At 49.1% G+C, this 18,686-nt stretch overlaps 1 protein-coding gene across 1 annotated transcript in view; it reads left to right on the top strand.

The window, feature by feature from the left end:
- The window catches only part of CCNJL (cyclin J-like), a 47,321-nt gene that overhangs the window by 15,356 nt on the left and 13,279 nt on the right, over nt 1-18,686 (top strand). Inside the window, exon 2 of the mRNA XM_012644799.1 lies at nt 9,010-9,223. Within this exon, the coding sequence (XP_012500253.1) occupies nt 9,010-9,223 (214 nt within the window). The remainder of the gene's footprint in view (nt 1-9,009; nt 9,224-18,686) is intronic.

The raw sequence follows: 18,686 nt of genomic DNA, 5'->3' as shown, positions 1-18,686 counted from the left end.
ATATATATATAGTATATAAGAGATGGGCCAGGAGTAGGAGGATTTAATCTTGGACCCAACCCTGGACCTCCCCGGGCAGGGCACCCAGCACTTGGCTGCCTTGGGCTTCCGTGAGCCGGTGCCTGCAGCTTCTCTCTCCGAGGCTGCCAGTGCCATGGCGGTGTGGACATTCTTACCAGGGCAGTTCTGCAGGTGGAAGCTGTGCTTCTTAATCTCAGTGAGCTTCTCAGTAAATCTCTGGGCTTAGGACCATCAAATTATTAGGCTCTGAGCCAGGGATTTTCGCCGGAGTCTCGCTTTGCAGAGGCACTGGAGGTGAATTTTCCCCAGCACACCGGTGCCCAGCACTCGGCACCCTAAAGCACCGTCTCCCGGAGTAAGCTTTCTGGGGCGTTGTTACTCTGCCCCCCCAGATGCGGGGCTGGTGTTCTCCGGATAAATAAATTTTACCTGGTTTCTCAAAGTTATATAAGTTTTTTGCTGAAGAAAAATTTTATATTTGCTGGGCTAATATATGATTCCTTTTGGGAAGGAGTGATGTAATATGCAGTGTTTCCTAAACTCTGGCCCAAGGAACCCTTCTTCTCAGGGAGCACATCTTGGGACTGGTGTGCCATGGAACCCATGTTGGGAAACATTGCCTCCGAAATGACTAGGTTCATACTTAGAAGCTTTTGGTCCTCCCTAAAGAGTGACCTGCTTCCTCGGAAACCCTGTGTTGCTATTGGGTAGACTGAGGCAATGCCATTCCCAGGCAAGGACAGAGCTTCCTCTTTCCCTGGAATTCAGCTCTTCCAGTTTCTTGTACCTCCCCTCTGCTCTTTTTTTTTTTTTTGAGACAGAGTCTCACTCTCTTGCCTGGGGCGAGTGCCGAGGCATCAGCCTAGCTCACAGCAACCTCAAACTCCTGGGCTCAAGCGATCCTACTGTCTCAGCCTCCCGGGTAGCTGGGACCACAGGCACGCGCCACCATGCCCGGCTAATTTTTTCTACACATATTTTTTTTTTAGCTGTCCAATTAATTTCTTTCCATTTTTGGTAGAGATGGGGGTCTCGCTCTTGCTCAGGCTGGTCTCGAACTCCTGAGCTCAGAACAATCCGCCTGCCTCGGCCTCCCAGAGTGCTAGGATTACAAACGTGAGCCACCGTGCCCGGCCTCTCTCCTCTGCTCTTAACGAGTATTGGGATTCACGCATTATGTTGAATAGTTTTATATACTCTAAGGTGAGGAACAAGTCGTTTTTTTCCTCACTCGTTCATTTCCAGTATTTTCCATTCCTGAAATTTGGAGGTTTTGGTAATTATTGAGCATGTCCCTTGTATCAGGTATGGTGGGTCACAGGGCTGATCAAGATGAGCCCAGTCCCTGCCCCCTTGGAGGGGACAGTCTGGTGGGGAAGGAGGACAGTAAGAGTGAATGAATGAGTGGGTGAGAAGTCCCCCCCTGTGTGGGGACTTCACACAAAAGTATGAGCTGGAAACACTCTTTTTCAGAAGCTACTGTTAAGCTGAGATCTGAAGGAAAAATGGGTTAATAATGAAAAGTAAAACCTTGAGACAGTTAGAAGAAAATAATACAGTGCAGAACCCCAAGGACTCCCCTTCCTCTCCTAAGATGAGAAACCAGGGGTGCCTGGGTGAACTTTCACAGTGCACGTGACCTTCAGACTCCTCTGAGATTAGCCTCAGAATGCCGCCAGAGCCCGTGTGTGAAGAGCACGTGCTGAGCTTTCTCTCCGCTGTCCTGCAACAGTGATAGGCGGGGGTCTCTCGGGACAGTCTGCCCAGCATTTCTGGCTGTGGGCTCAGGGTCTCATGTGACTGCACTTCAGCTGGCCTTGCCCCTTCTCCCAGGTACATCTGAGCCCAGCACAGGTGTGGAAAGTGTTTGCAGCTCTGCCCAGGTCAGCGCCTCCGTGGGGCGGGGGGCAGCCGAGGACCGGACATGCACCTAGAGTCTCCGCAGACCTGTCCAGACAGCCCCTCTGCCTCTGTACAGCTCTGCCTGTAGCTCGGTTTGGGGTTCTGCGTTTTGATCCACTCATCCTTGGCCTTTCCCAGAGCACTCTGCCTCTCACATAAGCCTCTTTTTGCTTGAGAACCCCAGGCAGTGCTCTCGGGCAACAAGGAGAGTGGTTTCTAAAGGAGCCACCACCTCCCCTGCCCCAGAATGGCTCCTTTGCGCTCAGAAGTGCTGGTGCACATGTCACAGTGGGGCTTCCACTTGGGGGACAGTTACCCCATCAGTCACCCCAGAGAAGGATGTAGGGGGAGATGAGGGAGCCCCGAGGGTGAAGGAGGGCATAGAGGGCTGCAGGTGGAGGGAGGACTCCCCCAAAGCATTGCATTCATTAATGCATACAGCAGTTCACTCATTCAGCAGGTGCTCATCAGCCCTTACTGTGTGCCAGGTACCAAGGGGACAGCCAAGAACAGGAGAGGGAAGTGTCTCCCTCCCTCACAGAGATCCCCTTCTGCCGGGGAAGGGAGGACAGTTGACAAGTAAACACAGGAGGCTGCAGGGTAGGCGGGAGGTCGGAAGGCATCGCCGACTGAGGAAGGGCATGGGCAGAGACTTGAAGGAAGAGAAGCAGCCCAAAAGCCCAAATTAGGCTTTGGTGCAGTCATGTCCCACCCTGGCGGTGAAATGCAGCTCCGGCGCTGAGAACGTTGCTTCCCGTGACTCTCAGGGAGCCATTGTAGGTGGCGATCCCATTTTATGAAAGTTTGCACAGACATCTGAAGAATCCATGTAAAATTTAACAGTACTCCTCTCTGCAACCCCCTGAATGAGGAATTATAAATGATATTTGTTATTCTTTTCTACTTTTTAAAATTCATCGGTGAACATATAATTTATAATTAGTGAAAAGAAAAGAAAAGGGAAAACTACTTTTGGGGAAGCCCTTGGCGGGGCTTTGCATCGTAGGAGGATGAAGTGAGATACTTCCTGGGCATGGGGCTGTTATTGCAGGACTGATTTTGTTGAAGGGATGGCGTGGGGTTGCCAGGAAATCCGTCGGAATAGATTTTGAGCTGGGCCTTGATATGTTCAGTATCTAGTCCTCTTTTCCGGTTTTTTTTTTTCCCCCAAACTGGAAACATAGTAACTGAAATAATAAAGTGATTATACATCAAGTATTTTTTAAAAAATTCAGACAGTGTTGAAAAGCATTAAAATGAAAATCACATGAGATCTCATTCCCCCCAAGATAACCACTGTTACCATTTTCGTGTGTGTATCTTAGTTTTTTCTAGGCCATAGTTAATTATGTTGAAAAATAAAACCAACTGCTGTGATAACAAAGGCAGGGTTTATTGTAAGGTAGATTTTTTTTTTCCCCTTAAACTCATGGCCATCTGTCCTGTGCTTCCACCTGCTCAGCTCCGGCCCCACCTGTGATGGGTGCCCCTGTCTGGCTCAGGTGATAAAAGGCCAACAGCTGGGCAGAGAGAGTTGTCTGGAAGCCTCTGCCCCGCCCTCCTCCCCTGTTCTCTGCCCTTCCCCATCCATTCTGCCGGCCACTGGTGCTGCCTGTGGCCCTGCAAGGCCTGCTGAGAGGAAGGTCACCCTGCCTGGCCCGCTCGCTGAGTGCCTGCCAAGCGCCTGCCTAATCTGGGGGGAGCTTCACAAGCCGCCTGGGCAGGCTGCTCTTTTGTTTCTGGAATCCAGACCACTCAGCAGAGGGGCTGGCTTCCTGCACTGGGAGGCTGCGGCCTTCAAGCAGACTTAGGTCAAGAGTACTTGGGGAGGAATGCAGACCCTCACAGCAAAGACCTGTCATGAATGCTGTCCCCCACTCCTGATTGGGTTAGTGACATAATCAGCTGGACTTTAAAACTAAACAGAGCTGGCATGCTGCCATCCCACGTTGTCGTTTATATGCCGCAGCGTCACCCTTCTCTGAGTGACAGCAAGAAGCCAAGGCTCAGAGCTCTTAATTCTGTTTGGTTTGGGGGCTCTGCGGAGAGCACGCTGATAGACAGGTGTCCTTTCCAGCAAGGGAGCCTCAGCTGTCAACAAGCCCTAGGGTGAGGCCAGGAGTGGCGGCTCATGCCTGTAATCCTAGCACTCTGGGAGGCTGAGGCGGAAGGATTGCTTGAGCTCAGGAGTTCAAGACCAGCCTGAGCAAGAGCGAGACCCTGTCTCTACTAAAAATAGAAAAATTATCTGGGGTGGTGGTGTATGCCTAGAGTCCCAGCTACTTGGGAGGCTGAGGCAGGAGGATCCCTTGGGCACAGGAGTTGGAGGTTGCAATGAGCTATGATGATACCACTGCATACTACCTGGGGTGACAGAGCAAGACTCTGTGTCGAAAAAAAAAAAAAAAGCCCTAACGTGGAAAGCTTCGTTCCTTGTTACTCAAAGCAGGTTCCGCTGAATGCTCAAAGGGCCTTTGACAGAGGTAGAGAAACTCAACTTATCTGGGGTTCGATTACCCAGCTTGAGGGAAGGGGAAGGGCCCTATGCTTGCTGAGCTGCAGTTACTCTACATTTATGGCAGTGTGATCCCCATTTCTCAGATGAGGACACGGAGGGTCCATTCACATGCCCAAGGTTAGTGGAACTGAGATTCCAACCTAGAACTGCCCGACCTCACAATCTGTGTCAAGCTGCTCCCCCATATGCAGGGGCAGGGGGTTTTGGCACAGGGAAGGACATCTTTGTACTCATTCTTTCTTACTCAACAGATACTATTTGAACACTTCTTTCTGTGCCAGCCATCACGCTGGCACAGAAACCGGGCCCTGGGCGCAAGGTGTGGGTAAAACACCTGGCCCCGGCTTTCTGGAATCTGGACTTTAACAGGAAGAGACACATAAATAAGTAGATTTTTGGCTACGAAGAACAGACGTTAGAGGTAAGGGGAACCTGATTTGAAACGATGGGGAAGTCAGAGAAGGACTTTCTTAGCATGTGACATTTAAACCAATATTTATAGGACAAGCAGAAATAGATTGAAAAGCATCCCAGGGAGCTGATTTCTCGCTTTCGAAGTCCTGCCCTCCTGAGACTAGCCTCTTCCAGAAAGCTTTACCTGCTAACTCCTCCTAACCCGTATTGCTGCCCATTCCAATGGTCTGTAGCTTTCTCTTTTATGCACCCATGGCTTCCTTGGAGAAATTGCTCAAGGCAAAGGACCCTTTTCCCAGAAAAGTGTACAGGAAGGACATAATGTGTTGCCCTGAGCTCTCTTCTCTCGCTTGGCTCAAGGGAAAAATCTAAAAGGCATTGAGCACGGCAGAGTTGAGTGGGGTGGGAAGTCAGGACATTGCCTTTCTGACTTGTGTTTTGGGTGTTTGGCGGCATTAATAAGGGCAGCGCGGCTTGGCCAAACATCACAAGGTTAAGGCTGATTTCCGGCATTTGCAGCCTACCAGACACTGAGGATCTATGATTGTGGTACTTCTTGTCATGACCCTGAACTTAGAGCCCTGTGCTTAGAGGAAATACCCAAGGGGCCTGCAAGCTCTTGGAGGCCGTTGGAAGGCGGGAGCGCTGTTGGGGGAGCTGCAGCCACACACTGGCTGCTGCCACCGGCCATCTGGCCTTAGCCTGGGAAGAGGCTGGTGGAGAGATCTTCATGCAGGGCTGCTCGGGCCAGGCTGATGCCATGCTCTAAATCCTTCGGTGGCTCCCCACTGCCCTCAGGGCAGGGCAGTTATTTTAGCAAGGCATACAAGCTGGGACCCTGCCCGCTTTTCCAGCCTGCTTTATCTAGGCACACTCTGCCTGTCTGGCTGTTCCAGCTGCTCCAGATTCCCCAGATGGGACACAGATGTGGCTTTGCAGGTGCCGTTTCTCCTGTTGAGCATCCTTCCCTTCCTGCATCTTCAACAGGTAAACTGCTAGATGTCCTTTCAAAACTTGGCTCGATCTCTCCTCTTTGAAGTCTCCGCAGACCTGCTGCGCTATGGAGTTGGTCATTGGCCACACCTTCCTTTTGGAGGCCCCCGGCCTTCTGTACCCACCACCGCGATTCTTCCCTGTCTCTCCCTCCCTCCCTTCATTCTTTCAACAGCTAGTTATTGGGCACCTGACCCTGTTCCAGTCACAGTGGGGAGTTGAGGACAGTGATGAGCAAAAGCAGTCCCAGACCTGCCCTCGGGGAGTTTGAGCTCCCACGTGGCCACATAGATTCATCAAGACGTCAGGTCTTTTCCTTGAAGAAGTTAAGCTAGGGATAAAAGATCTCCAGCACTTACAAAAAAAGGTTGGAAAAAAGGAAACATTGAAAGTCTAGTTCAGATCTGTTGCTGGTTAAATAAAGCCCTGGGGTTAGGGGACTTTTTCAAATGCAGTTTCTTTGTATATAAACGCAAAGGAGAAGAAATGATTTATTTAGGCTTTGAGCATCTTCCACGAGCAAAGCTCTAGGCCTGCAAAGATAGCTGAGTCCTGGCCTCTGGGCTCTCTGGGGGACAGGCCAGAGGAGAAGGAATCAGTGTGAAATCTTAGCTCAGGCTTCACTTTGGGAAGACAGGCCTCCTCCCTGCAGAGAAGGGGGGGCTCTCCTGGCATTTGTGGCTTTCCCTTGGAGTGCTCAGCACAGCGTGGAGTCCTGGAGCTGCCTTTTTATTTGATTGCCATCTCTCTCCTTTACCGGACTGCAGGCTCCATGAGCGTGGATAATGTGTCTATCTTATTTTTTTATAGCAGCTTTATTGAGCTAAAATGATTCACATAACATAAAATTTCACCTTTTTAAAGTGTACAATTCACTTGTTCTTAGTGTATTCACAGTTGTACAACTGTCACCATTATCTAATCTCAGAACAGCTTTATAACGCTAAAAAGAAACCCCACACCTGTCAGCAGTTACGCCCCTTTAACTCCTGCCCTGGCCACCGCTAATCTACTTTCTGCTTGTATGGATTTGCCTGTTCTGGACGTTTCATATCAATGAAGTTGTATGACATGTGACTTTTCATAACTGGCTTTTTTTGTTGTTGAGACAGAGTCTCACTCTGCTGTCCGGGCTAGAGTGCCGTGGCGTCAGCCTAGCTCACAGCAACCTCAAACTCCTGGGCTCAAGCAATCCTACTGCCTCAGCCTCCCGAGTAGCTGGGACTACAGGCACGCGCCACCATGCCCAGCTAATTTTTTCTATATATTTTTAGTTGTCCAGCTAATTTCTATGTATTTTTAGTAGAGACAGGATCTCACTCTTTGCTCAGGGTGGTCTCGAACTCCTGACCTCGAGCGATCCTCCGGTCTCGGCCTCCCAGAGTGCTAGGATTACAGGCATGAGCCACCACACCTGTCCTGGGCTCTTATAAATAATGCTACTATGAATATTCATGTCCAAGTTTCTGTACAGCCATATGTTTTCGTTTCTCTTAGATACATACGAAGGATTAGAATTGCAGGGTCGTCTGATAACTCTATGTTTAGATTTTGATGAGCCGCCATTCTGTTTCCCACAGTCTGCACTACTTTCCCACCAACAGTATAGGAGGATTCTAGTTTGCCCACATCTTCACCAACACTTGTTTATTTTCAGTTTTGTGTTGATTTTTAAAATAACCATACCAATGGGTGTGAGGTGGGATCTTACTGTGATTTTGATTCGTGTTTCCCTAATGATTAGTAACATTGAACATCTTTTCACGTGCTTTTTGGCCATTTTCATACCCTCATTGAAGAAATATCTATTCAATTCACTGCCCACTTTTAAATTGGGTTGTTTGTCTTTTTATTGTTGAGTTGTAAGAGTTTTTTTATACATTCTGGATACAGCGTCTTATTGGCATGTTATTTTCAAATATTTTCTCCCATTCTGTGGGTTGTCTTTTCACCTTCTAGATGGTGTTTTTTGAAGCATGAAAGTATTTAATTTTGAAATCCAGCTTGTGTATTTTTTTTTTCCTTTGGTTGCTTCTGCTTTGGGTGTCATATCTAAGAAACCATTGCCTAATCTAAGGTCATGAAGATTTACTTCTGTTTTCTTCTAAGAGTTTTATAGTTTTACGTCTTGCTTCTAGGTCTGTGTTTATCTTATTCCAGATTGCATCTCCAGTGCCTAGAATACTGCCTAATGCATAGAAGGTACTTGATATTTACTGAGTGTAATGAATGAATTAACATCTCTTGAGTGAATGAATGAACAAACAGATACCTCCTTCTAGTCCTAGATCTGTTGCTGTTTAGGTAAGCCCCAGGGTTAAGAGAGAGGCATCACACAGAAGAGAGACACCAAGTTGTTTCAATCTTGTTCCCCCCCATGAACCTGCCATTAGTGAGTTGTCACATTCCTTTTTTGCCAACTTCTTTCCTACTTTCCTTCAATTTTGCTTCTCTCTAGCGTCCCTATTTAACAAAATGTCGCTATAACATTTCCTAAATCAATAGTATCTAATCTACTTTGGTTAAACGGTAAATATGGTCGGTACTGTATGTAAGAACATTTTTTCTGTCATAAAAATCTTTGTTGGTTTGTTACTTCTTTTGTTGGTTTTTCTTGAGTTAGACAAATAAATTTGGGTAACATGGCAGTGTATACGTTACAAACTGAAACTCTCCCCCTGAGCTGTGGACCCTGAGAGGCCACTGTGTACTGGGTGTTTCACGTACATTTTTCTTTTAATCCTCAGCTATTGAGGAGGAAACAAAGGTGATGGCGGGTGACCAGGGTCGCACAACTCGGCTGAGTAGTAGAACAAGTATTGGAATGTGGGCCTCTGACCTGAAGGCCTTCATTCCTTTACCGCCTCGTGTATCTCAAGTCGCAGACTTTTCCCCTGGGAATGGCTGGCTTCCTCTGTCATCCTGTAGGTCCCTGATAGTTTATGAGGCTCTGCTTAGTGAATGTGGATGGGAGACAGCCTAGGAGTTTCTGGAACAGAGGGGCTGCCATCCTGGGACTTGCAGGAGAACGAACACGGGTCTGGAGGGAATGGTTGCCCCCCAACCAGTCAGCAGCCAGGCCCCGAGGTCTCAATATCCTGGGGCATCCCAGGCTCTTGGGAAGCACCTCTGACCCCCCTTCTGCCCCACTTGTCCTCCAGGAACTGAAGCTGCCCACCTTCCGAGCCCACTCCCCGCTCCTGAAGAGCCGCCGGTTCTTTGTCGACACCCTGACCCTGCTGAGCAGCCACTGCCAGCTGTGCCCTGCCGCCCGGCACCTGGCCGTCTACCTGCTGGACCACTTCATGGACCGCTATAACATCACCACCTCCAAGCAGCTGTACACCGTGGCTGTCTCCTGCCTCCTGCTCGCAAGTAAGTGAAAGCCCCCTTCTTCCTCCGCGCTGTGCTGTCTCCTCCCCCTCAGCAGGCCTGCTGCTCCCGTATCGTTTTACATTTCGGTGGTCTTTGCCGGTCTTCCGTATTCGCCCTTCGTGAAGTGTGAACTATATTGATAATCATCAACATTTTTTAGCATCTATGATGTACTGGCTAAGTGATAGGATTTCAGCAGCTCCCTCTTACTTAATCCACACAGTGGCCCTTGGAGACAGATACTCTTAGCACCGCATTTTACCAAGGCACAGAGAGGTTAAGAAACTTGCTTTGGGTTGCCCAGATAGTATATGGCAGACAAAATTAGAGACCAGAACTGCATGATGCCAGAACCTGTGCTGTTCATTAACCCCAAGTCTCCTCCCTTCTGGTCTGAGGGCTCTGAATGTGCTGGGTGGGGAACCCTAGCAACCACTGTTCTTAGAGGTGTTTAGAAATGTGACTGCTTGATTTGGACCTAAGCAGGACCCATTATGTGGTCACCAGGCCTAGGCTTGGCCCACTTGGGGTTTGCGTCTTCCAAAGAGGCCTCAGTCAAAGCACAGCATCTGTCTGTCCACCTTGGTAGGAATTACTGTGTTAATTTGCTAATGCTGGGATGATCTTAAAATGCAGTTCTGCCATGCCACCCTGCCACTTAAGGTTGTCCCATAGTTTACCAACAGTCTTAGGATAAAGACCACCCCTCAAGTCCCTGCCTCTCTGACCTCGTGCCTTTCTCCTCTTCACTCCCTGGGTTCCAGCCACACTGGCGAAGCCCCGTCTTGTCTCAGAACTTTGCACATGCTGTTCCCTCTGGCTGGATTGCTCCCCATTCCCTTCCCCTGCCCACCTGGTTCTGGTTAAATGTCACTCAGTCTCTGTATCCCCGTGGTGAAAACCTTCCCCCACCCCCTGGGCAGGGGAGGTCCTGCTGATATATAGACCCTAAGGCATCGTGTGCTTTGAATTAACACCCACTGCCCCTACTGGACAGTGAGTTTCAGGGAGGGAAAGCAGCTTGGCATGTAGCGAGACCTCAAAAAAATATTTTGGAATAGATGAAATGAAGGGTTCCTTTAGAACTGGGCTTCTACGCTTCTCCAGGTTACCCTTAATGCAGAGGAATGCAACGCCCCAGCGGCCTCGGGCTCAAAGTGGCCGGATGCAATTAGGACATGTCTTTGACATTTAGTATTTTATCCTTAAAGTTCAATCAGATTTTACATTCTCCTCCATGATACGCTATTGTCCTATTTTATCATACATTTCCCCTCCCCCGCATCCTTGAGTCCCACGGATGGCGCAGGAACATGGCTCCCACGTTCTCCTGTGGCTTTGTCTACTCCGGGCATGCTGCCGTGAACGCCATAGGCACGAGCACCCAGTTCGAGAGGCCCAGCTTTAGAGTTTTCAAAATTCTGTCTGGTTTTCCATGCTGGCACCTTCTACCTGCTATTGTTTATAATCCCTCTGGCTGCTTTAGGTTTACAGCCTCACAGTTGATTTTTCCCTACCTTGGGCTGGCTGGAGTTCCCGTGTTACACGTGGGAGCCAGTCCTTCTGGGAGTCTAGCCTGTTAGCTACTTCAGTGTCCCAAATCCACACGCAGCTCCCTTTGCCTTGGCAAGAGACGGCAGGGCTTGTGAGACATCCCCATCAGCGGAGGGCAGACTGGGCATGGCATTTCAGGTGGCGCAGGAGAAATCTGCGCTGTGGCCTCTGGCCTGCTGCTGTCTGTGATCTGTGGGCTGCGTCGAGGCCTCCTGGGGGCAGGGGACTTACATTTCCATGGGGCCACGGAGGCCCTCCCCGAGCGTCTGTCTAGGGAGCTGGGACGTGAGGCACACACTAGAGACTCCTTTGTGCTGCTGTCGCCTTGGCGGAGGGAGGGGCCCTTTCAGAAGGAGAGGCAGACGCCCCCACCCACATGTCTGAGAGCAGCAGCCAGCCTGGGGCGGCAGGATTTTTCAGGACACCTGCCATATGCTCTGGAGGCCGGAGGGAAGAAAAGTCTCCATGACAGCCTGAAATCCTATTCATTCTTCCCTCCCCTCTCCCCAGGCCACTGTCAACCACGAGGGTGGGGGGTCACCTTGCCTCAGGAAGTTCGGAGTTCTGCTAATCTGGCACCAGATTATTCTGCAATAACAAGAGCTGGAATTCTTGTCCCCACCTGTCAGTTCTCAGGTTTTTAAATCTGCTTCCAGATAATCGCTTTTGCATAGATGAGACCTTCTCACCGACATACTTCTGCCCCCATAAAACAGGATCAGTAAAGGGCCATGTCTGCAGGCCTACGGAAGGAGGCAAAATCAGCGAGAGCTTTTAGGTCATTCCACAGTGGACATGTGGCAAAGCCACCCCCCTGTCTCTCTGTGACTGTTTGTGTCTCCTACCTTAACACAGGATAGAATGTAAACATAGTGTGGATATAACTATGCTGCAAATATAGTTGAGCCACCCTCTTCTTTATTCTTTCATCTTATATATCACCCCTTCCCCATCTTTTTTTGTTGTTCTTATTATTTGATTAAAAGGATGATTTGACAACATGGAAACCCATGACTTACAGGTGAGTGGCTGTGGCTTCATTACTTACTGGTCCCTTGCTCCGTGCCTCACCCTGTGCCAAGCCCTTTTACACGTATCAAATGGAATCCTCATGACCAGCCTCTGTGGTTGTGCTGTCATCTGCCCATTTTATAAGTTCAGAGAGGCCAAGGAACTTGCCAAGGTCACACAGCTTGGGGTTTTGCTTTTTAAAAAAAACAAAACAAAAAGACATTGAGGTAAAATTCATACTGTAACATAAAATTCACCATTTTAACCATTTTAAAGTATACAATTCAATGGCATTTAGTACGTTCACGCTGTGGTACAACCATTATTCTATGTAGTTCCAGAGCATTTTCATCACCTTATAAGGAGCCTTTGTTCCCATTAAGCAGTCACTTCCTATTCCTTGCAACCCCCCAACCCTGGCAAGCACTAGTCTGCTTTCTGTCTGTGGATTTCTCTATTCTGGCTATTTCACATAGAAGGGATCACATGATACGTGTCCATGTGTCTAGCTTCTTTCACGTCACATAAGGTTTTCAAGGTTCATCCACGTTATAGCACCTATCAGAACTTCATTCCTTTTTGTGACTGAGTAATCTTCCATCGTATATTCCACAGTTTGTTTATCCAGTCATCTGTTGTTGGGTATTTGGGTCATTTTCACCTTTTGGCCATTGTGAATAGTGCTGCGGTGAACATTCGGGTACCAGTTTTATTTGAACACCCATTTTTAGTTCTTTTCGGATACACCCTGGAGTTGGACAGTTGGTCATACACAACATTTTGTGTTGAACTTTTTGAGAAACCTTGAAGTTTCGCTTTCGCCTGGTGGTTACTGCCCAGAGTGACTGGACTGTTGAGTCTGTAGCCCCAGGGCGTGGACCGGCCTGGGGAGGGAAGAAAGGTGGGAGAGAACACCAGAAAGGCATGAGGAGAGGCCGGGCCACCCCCTTTTTGCTAGGGAGCAGCATGGCCTTAACTGTCAGACGTTATCATGATGTAAGAAGTGTGAGATACGTTTTTATTATAATAATCCGAAAGATACAGAAGCACCTAGTGTAAAAAAGTAGTTTCCCCCTATACTCACAGTCCCATTCCCTCAGTTTGGTGTGTGTCCTTCCAGATTTAGATGTACTTTCGTGTTTTCATAATTGGGAAAATAAACCTATTTTTAGTTGCATTGGGCGGGGGAGGTGAATTGTAGATTAAATTCATATAAACTGCCCAGTAAACAAAATTGCCAAATTCCTTCTCTTCCTCCCTTTTCCATTCGTTCTTTTCCTCGCCATCTAATTCCAATTCCATCATACCTTCTCTTTGCAAACTTCTGTTTTCTGTCATTGTCACCCTGGGAAAAGAAGGTTTCTCGCTGCTGAGTTCCTCAGGCCTCAGAGCCCCATCCTGCCCCAGCCGACTGCCTCTGACCTGTGGAAACAGTGGAAAACGAGGCAGACAAAGCCATCTGTTTCTTGGGTAAAGGTCCGACTTCCAGTTTTTGCAGGTGGCCTTCGTCTTGACCCCGTCCTTCTCCCTAGGAGGGTGGTCGCGTGGCCTTTCTGCCAGAAAAGGACCCCTCTCTGGACACTGGTCCTCCTGCAGGCAGAGTCCCCTACCCCAGAGTAAGTCCGTCATGTTGTGCTGAGCTTAGCTGTAGAAAAGCCCATCTCCTTACTGTAGATTTTTAAAATTAGAAATGGCGTATTCACTTGTGAGATCCAAAGAATAAAATAAAAATCCTTTTTCCCATCCCACTCTCCCGAAGTAACTTCCGGGAACAGTTTCTTGTGTCTTCTTCCAAAATTGGTCTAGTATATTTTTCTAAAAACATTCTATGCATATACACACAGTTGATCCTCATTATTCATGGATTCTGTACTTGCGAATTTGCCTACTCGATAAATTGTTTTCGTAAACCCAAAATCAGTGACGGTGCTTTGCGATCGTTCATGGACATGCACAGAACAGTGGACAATTTTGAGTTGCCCCGTACACATATTCCCAACTGAGATGGAGCAAGAAGCACTCTGCCTTTTTGTTTCAGCTCTCGTACTGTAAACGGGTGTCCTTTTTTAGTCTATGCAATGCTACATTTTTCATATATTTGTGCTTTTTGATGGTGATTTTGGTTTAAACAATCCCCGAGCTTAGGGCTGAAGTGCTGTCTAATGTTCCTAAGCTCAATAAGGATGTGATATTCCTTGTAGAGAAAATATGTGTGTTAGCTGGGTGAGTGGTATATGGGTATATGCCTGTAGTCCCAGCTATTTGGGAGGCTGAGGCAGTAGGATTGCTTGAGCCCAGGAGTTTGAGGTTGCTGTGAGCTAGGCTGATGCCACGGCACTCTAACCCGGGCAACAGAGTGAGACTCTGTCTCAAAAAAAAAAAAATAGTAAACTGTTAAAAGATGAGCAATGTCCCTTCTCCATCCTGCCCCCTCAGGAGTGTCCACTGTGGCTTCCCTTCTGTGCTTCCAGCAGGGAGTACATTTGCCTTCAGAGTTTCTGCCTTGCCCTGTTCAGGATGCACAGACAAGGAATCATTTCCAGACCAATTGTTTTTAGGGCTCCTTAAGCCAGAAATCAATCGCCTCATGTCTTAGGTCAGATACCACTAAAAGCTACTGCCTGCCGGGTACTAGCACTGGGGGCTTCAGGAGATTCTAGGACAGGCTTGTCTTTCTCCCAATAAACCAGCATCCCTCCTCCTCACTCCCCTTGCATCCTGCCCCCATCCATATACCCCTGTTGTGACGACTTGGCAAGTGTTGCTTATGAAAAGCAACTTCTTTGACAGGAAGGCAGAGGGTGGGATGGGGTCACCCCACTGAGAGTTCAGAAACTTGAAAACAGTCTTAATCCCTCCTGGTAGACAGAGATGAACTAATACGCTGCTTCCTGCCTCGGGAAGTTAAGCACATCAGCTCTGCCCAAAGCTGGGACTGCTTGAGATGCTTCTGGGGTTCTAATTGTAGGCTGTGGCTACAAAAGGAGTGATTTCTCTAGGTGGTCTTTTTCAGGGGTGTATTTTCGACAAAGCATAAGATGTATTGATAGAATTAAACCCAAATATGCAAGGAAACTTGGCAGCCCCACGGCAGGAGATAATTTAATAGCTCCTTGCATCTCACACAAGAGTGGCCAGGAGGAACGCTTCTTTCTTCCCTGCCGTGAAGAGCATTTGAAAATGTTTGAACATTTCAGGATAGGTCTTGGATTTGATGTGTACACTTAATTCGACAGCTGGATTTTTTCCCTCCAAAAAGCTGCTGCAACATCGATGGTGTATCTCTAATCAGTGGTGGCCACACAGCACAGGGAGGACTGGAAAGAGTGGTCTGTCACATGGGGGTCTTGCTGAGCAGCTCCAAGCACTGGGCTCAAATGTCACCACACAGTAAGCTGAAGACATGGTGATTTTCCATTTCCTGTTCACATCCCTGCAGACTGACAGGCCTCGAGCTATTTCAGGGGAGGGATTTTATGTGAACTGCCTGTCAAACATCTGGCTGGGCCGGAAGCTCTTTAAATTGTACAATTCGCCTTAGCAAGTCTAGTGCCCAGACCTGTTTGCCCAGGGCCTGAGTTTCTGGGCTGTGAGTAGCTTTTGTTTTGTTTTTGTTTTCGGGGAGGGGGGTTTGGATCTCAAGCTGCATGAGTTAATTGAACATGCGTTATTCAGGAGGCCCTGATCCACACAGATAAATCATTCAAAACAAACATTTATTTGACCTCTACTATATTGGAGGCACCGCTGGCCCTGGGGAGACAGTGGTGAGTGGACGGAATGTCTACAGTCCTTGTCCCTGAAGATGATTCATTCCACATGTATGTGCCTACTATGCGTTGGGCCTGTGCTAAGTGTTGGGGAGAGGGTGAAGCACAGAGCAGATGGAGTCCTATAGCTGCTTGTGACCTGGACACGTTCCCTAAAGAAGCAGCCTTCAAGCCTGGCATTACCAACAGGTCTCTGGACAGGTGCCAGGAACAAGCCAGCCGCCCTGCTAAGAAAATCCAAGTGTCCTTGCTGTTAAGAGAACAGCCTGGCGGGCACAGTTAGCAGGAAGATGACTAGGATGCTGACATCAGGAATGCCTTCTGCTCTTCATGTTCTCTGAAGTTGGGCTCCTGGGAGCCAGGCATTTATTTTTGTTTTCTTTTTATTTACATTAACTTGAACTCCCTCTGTAGTGATTATTTGTGTCTTGTAGTGCCTTATATACTCCTGTATGTTACATGCATACAGGATTGCATTATACACATTCTCCTGTTCGTGTCCATGAGGGAAGAGCTCTGGAATGCTTACTTATTGGACTCCTCAATCCCTAGGAAAACCACCCAGTTTTTCAGGTTGGGGCTCTTATGTGCCTTGCCTAGGATTCTCGGGTTCACGCATGTGGTGGAGACTTCACTCAGCACTGGGGAGTGACCCCTGGTTGCAGCGGCCCACCCTTCATTGGGCACCGGTCACCTACCAGGTCCAGACTCAGTGGAGGTATGCCAGCCTGTTACATCCCTGGGCGGGGAGATGAGAGATTATTTTTATGTTTGGAGAATTTTCAAGATGGTCTTCAAGGAGTATGTGCTGCCTTGCCTCCTAAGTCTTAATTTTAATTACAAGCATTTCAGCGTCTAGACAGGAAAAGTCTCTTCTTTGTCAGAAATGGTGGGGTTTCTGAGACTCTTCTAGGAAAGTCTGACGCCTCCTGACTTGTGTGCACTTGTAAAACAGGTTCGTAACGAGATATTTTTGGACCAGAGCAGACCCACATTCTGGAACCTTCTCTGGCAGTTACTCTGCGAATTCTGGCTTCTAGGTTCTCATCAACAGTGTTGTGCCCTCTGAGGCGTTTAAGATGTTTTTCCTTAGTGAGAGAGAGATATTTGTTCCTTGTAGAATATTAGGAGATAGCAAAAATATAAAGAATAAAATACAAATCATTTGTAATCTCGCGTTTTTTTCCCTCCATACCCAGAATTTAGGGGTGGAGGGAAAATCCTAGCTTCAGTGATAATGGAATAGCTAATGTTTATTGAACGTTTATATGTCGGGTGGTGTTCTGAGTTTTTTACACATATTTATTCATTTAATCCACAAAACAATCCTATGAGATGGGCAGTAATATTTTCCCCAGTTAACAGAGGAGGAAGCTGAGGTCCCTAAGTTAGGTAACTTGCCTAAAAGCACATAGCTGGGAAGGGGTGTGGCTAGGACGGGGACCTAGGTAGTGGCCTTGGGGCCGACTCAGTGGCTCTCGGCCACTGTACGACAGCGGCCTTTGTCGTCCCGCCAGACCACTTCCTTCCTTGGCTGCAGCAGGAAGTCTCCGGTCAGCGAGTGGAGAGACTGCCGAGAGACGCCGGAGTCGTCTGCTTTCTGAGCCGGCAGAGCAGCATTTTTAGCTGACCTGGATGAAAACATCAGCCCTCAGCCTCTTGTGTCTGGAAGAGGGTCCCCTCCAGACCCGGAGAGCGGTGGCCAGGGTTGCCCCTCGTCCTTCTGCCTGCTCGCAGCAGAGGCTGGAACGGAGGCTCCAGTGCCTTCCGCCCACCTTCGGCGCAGCAGCCCCGTCACACCTGGTCCAGAGGCAGCCCCTGGTCGGTTGGGAATGAGCATTCTGCACAGCGGTGACACCAGAACCCTCGTGACAGGAGAGAACCCTGGCCCCAGATGCCAGCTGTCTATGTGACAAACGGCCCCCGCCTCACAGGCCTGCCCCCAGACAGTCAGCGAAATTATGTGGGTCGCTTGCGAAGCAGAGCACAAAGGAGTGAGGGGTTTGCTGAGGCCGCAGTGTGGAGTCATCTCACCGGCTCCTCGCTCCTGACACAGGGATGTCCTCGCAGCAAGAAGGGAAGCCTGCGTGTGACCAGGCTGGCTGGATGCCACCTCTGACCCACGAAGCATTTTCACAATTTCCTCCTGAAGAAAACAGCCATCCACAACCTCACCTCTGGTTTCTGTTTTCAAAATGGGGCTCAAGAGTTGATTCAGCCGGTCAGAAATGGGCCGCTTCCACTTTTCCGTGCATCCACCCATCCGTCCGTTGTTTATCCAGGCCCCTCTATGCCAGAGACGGGAGATGCAGTCAGGAACAGATCAGCCTTGCTCTTGAGAGAGGAAGGAGAGAGCTCCCTGCCTCCCTTGTTTCCTAAGGGAGGAGGGGAGCTCAGCCAGGCTCTCGGGTCCACCTCCAGGCCAGGCCTGCCCAGCGGACCTCTGAGGCCCAGGCATGGCTGGTGTTAGAGGACGTTTCTCCAGGACGTTTCCTAACCTCAGGATCCCAGAGGGGCCAGAGATCTTGCATGCAGCTGCAGCAGGTCCTTAAGCACAGAGTTGGGGCCAGGGGTTGCTACCTGCTCCTTAACCCCATGGTCTGCACAGCTTCCTCCCTTCCCTGAAGACCACAGAAGCACCGTCCTGGGGGAGGGGGGTTCTTGCTTTGCCCCGGGCTTTCGAATCCCAACCAGAAACCAAACTGCCGTCGTATCTGGGACTGCGATTACAGGGTTGGTACACAGGTCGATCACAGGTTTGTAAAGGGCACCTGGATCCTCTGTTCCACCCTCTGCTGCGAGCAGGGAGAAGGGCTCCGTTCTCAGCACACTAAGCCGTCATGTCGTCCTCACCACGACCCTGTCTACGTCTGTTGTTCCCATTTCACAGGGGAGGAAGCGCAGGCCCGAGAAGGCGAGGCTTGCCCCTGACCACACAGGTAGTAAGGGGCTGAGTGTCTGTAGAACCCAGTCGTCGTCAGAGTGTGAGCTCTGCCCCGCTGTGCTGCATTACACGGTGAGAACAGCCTGGTCAGAGGCTGCTGTCCTCAGGTAGTCTCATGGCTTTTCCATCAAATTGCTCAAAATCTGTCTCCCCCAGTTCCTTGAAAGGACACTTGTCTGCTGGA

This window comes from Propithecus coquereli, unplaced genomic scaffold (assembly GCF_000956105.1).
Source record: "Propithecus coquereli isolate 6110/MARCELLA unplaced genomic scaffold, Pcoq_1.0 Scaffold220, whole genome shotgun sequence".
NCBI lineage: Eukaryota > Metazoa > Chordata > Mammalia > Primates > Indriidae > Propithecus > Propithecus coquereli.
This window is presented reverse-complemented; position numbering and strand designations above follow the sequence as displayed.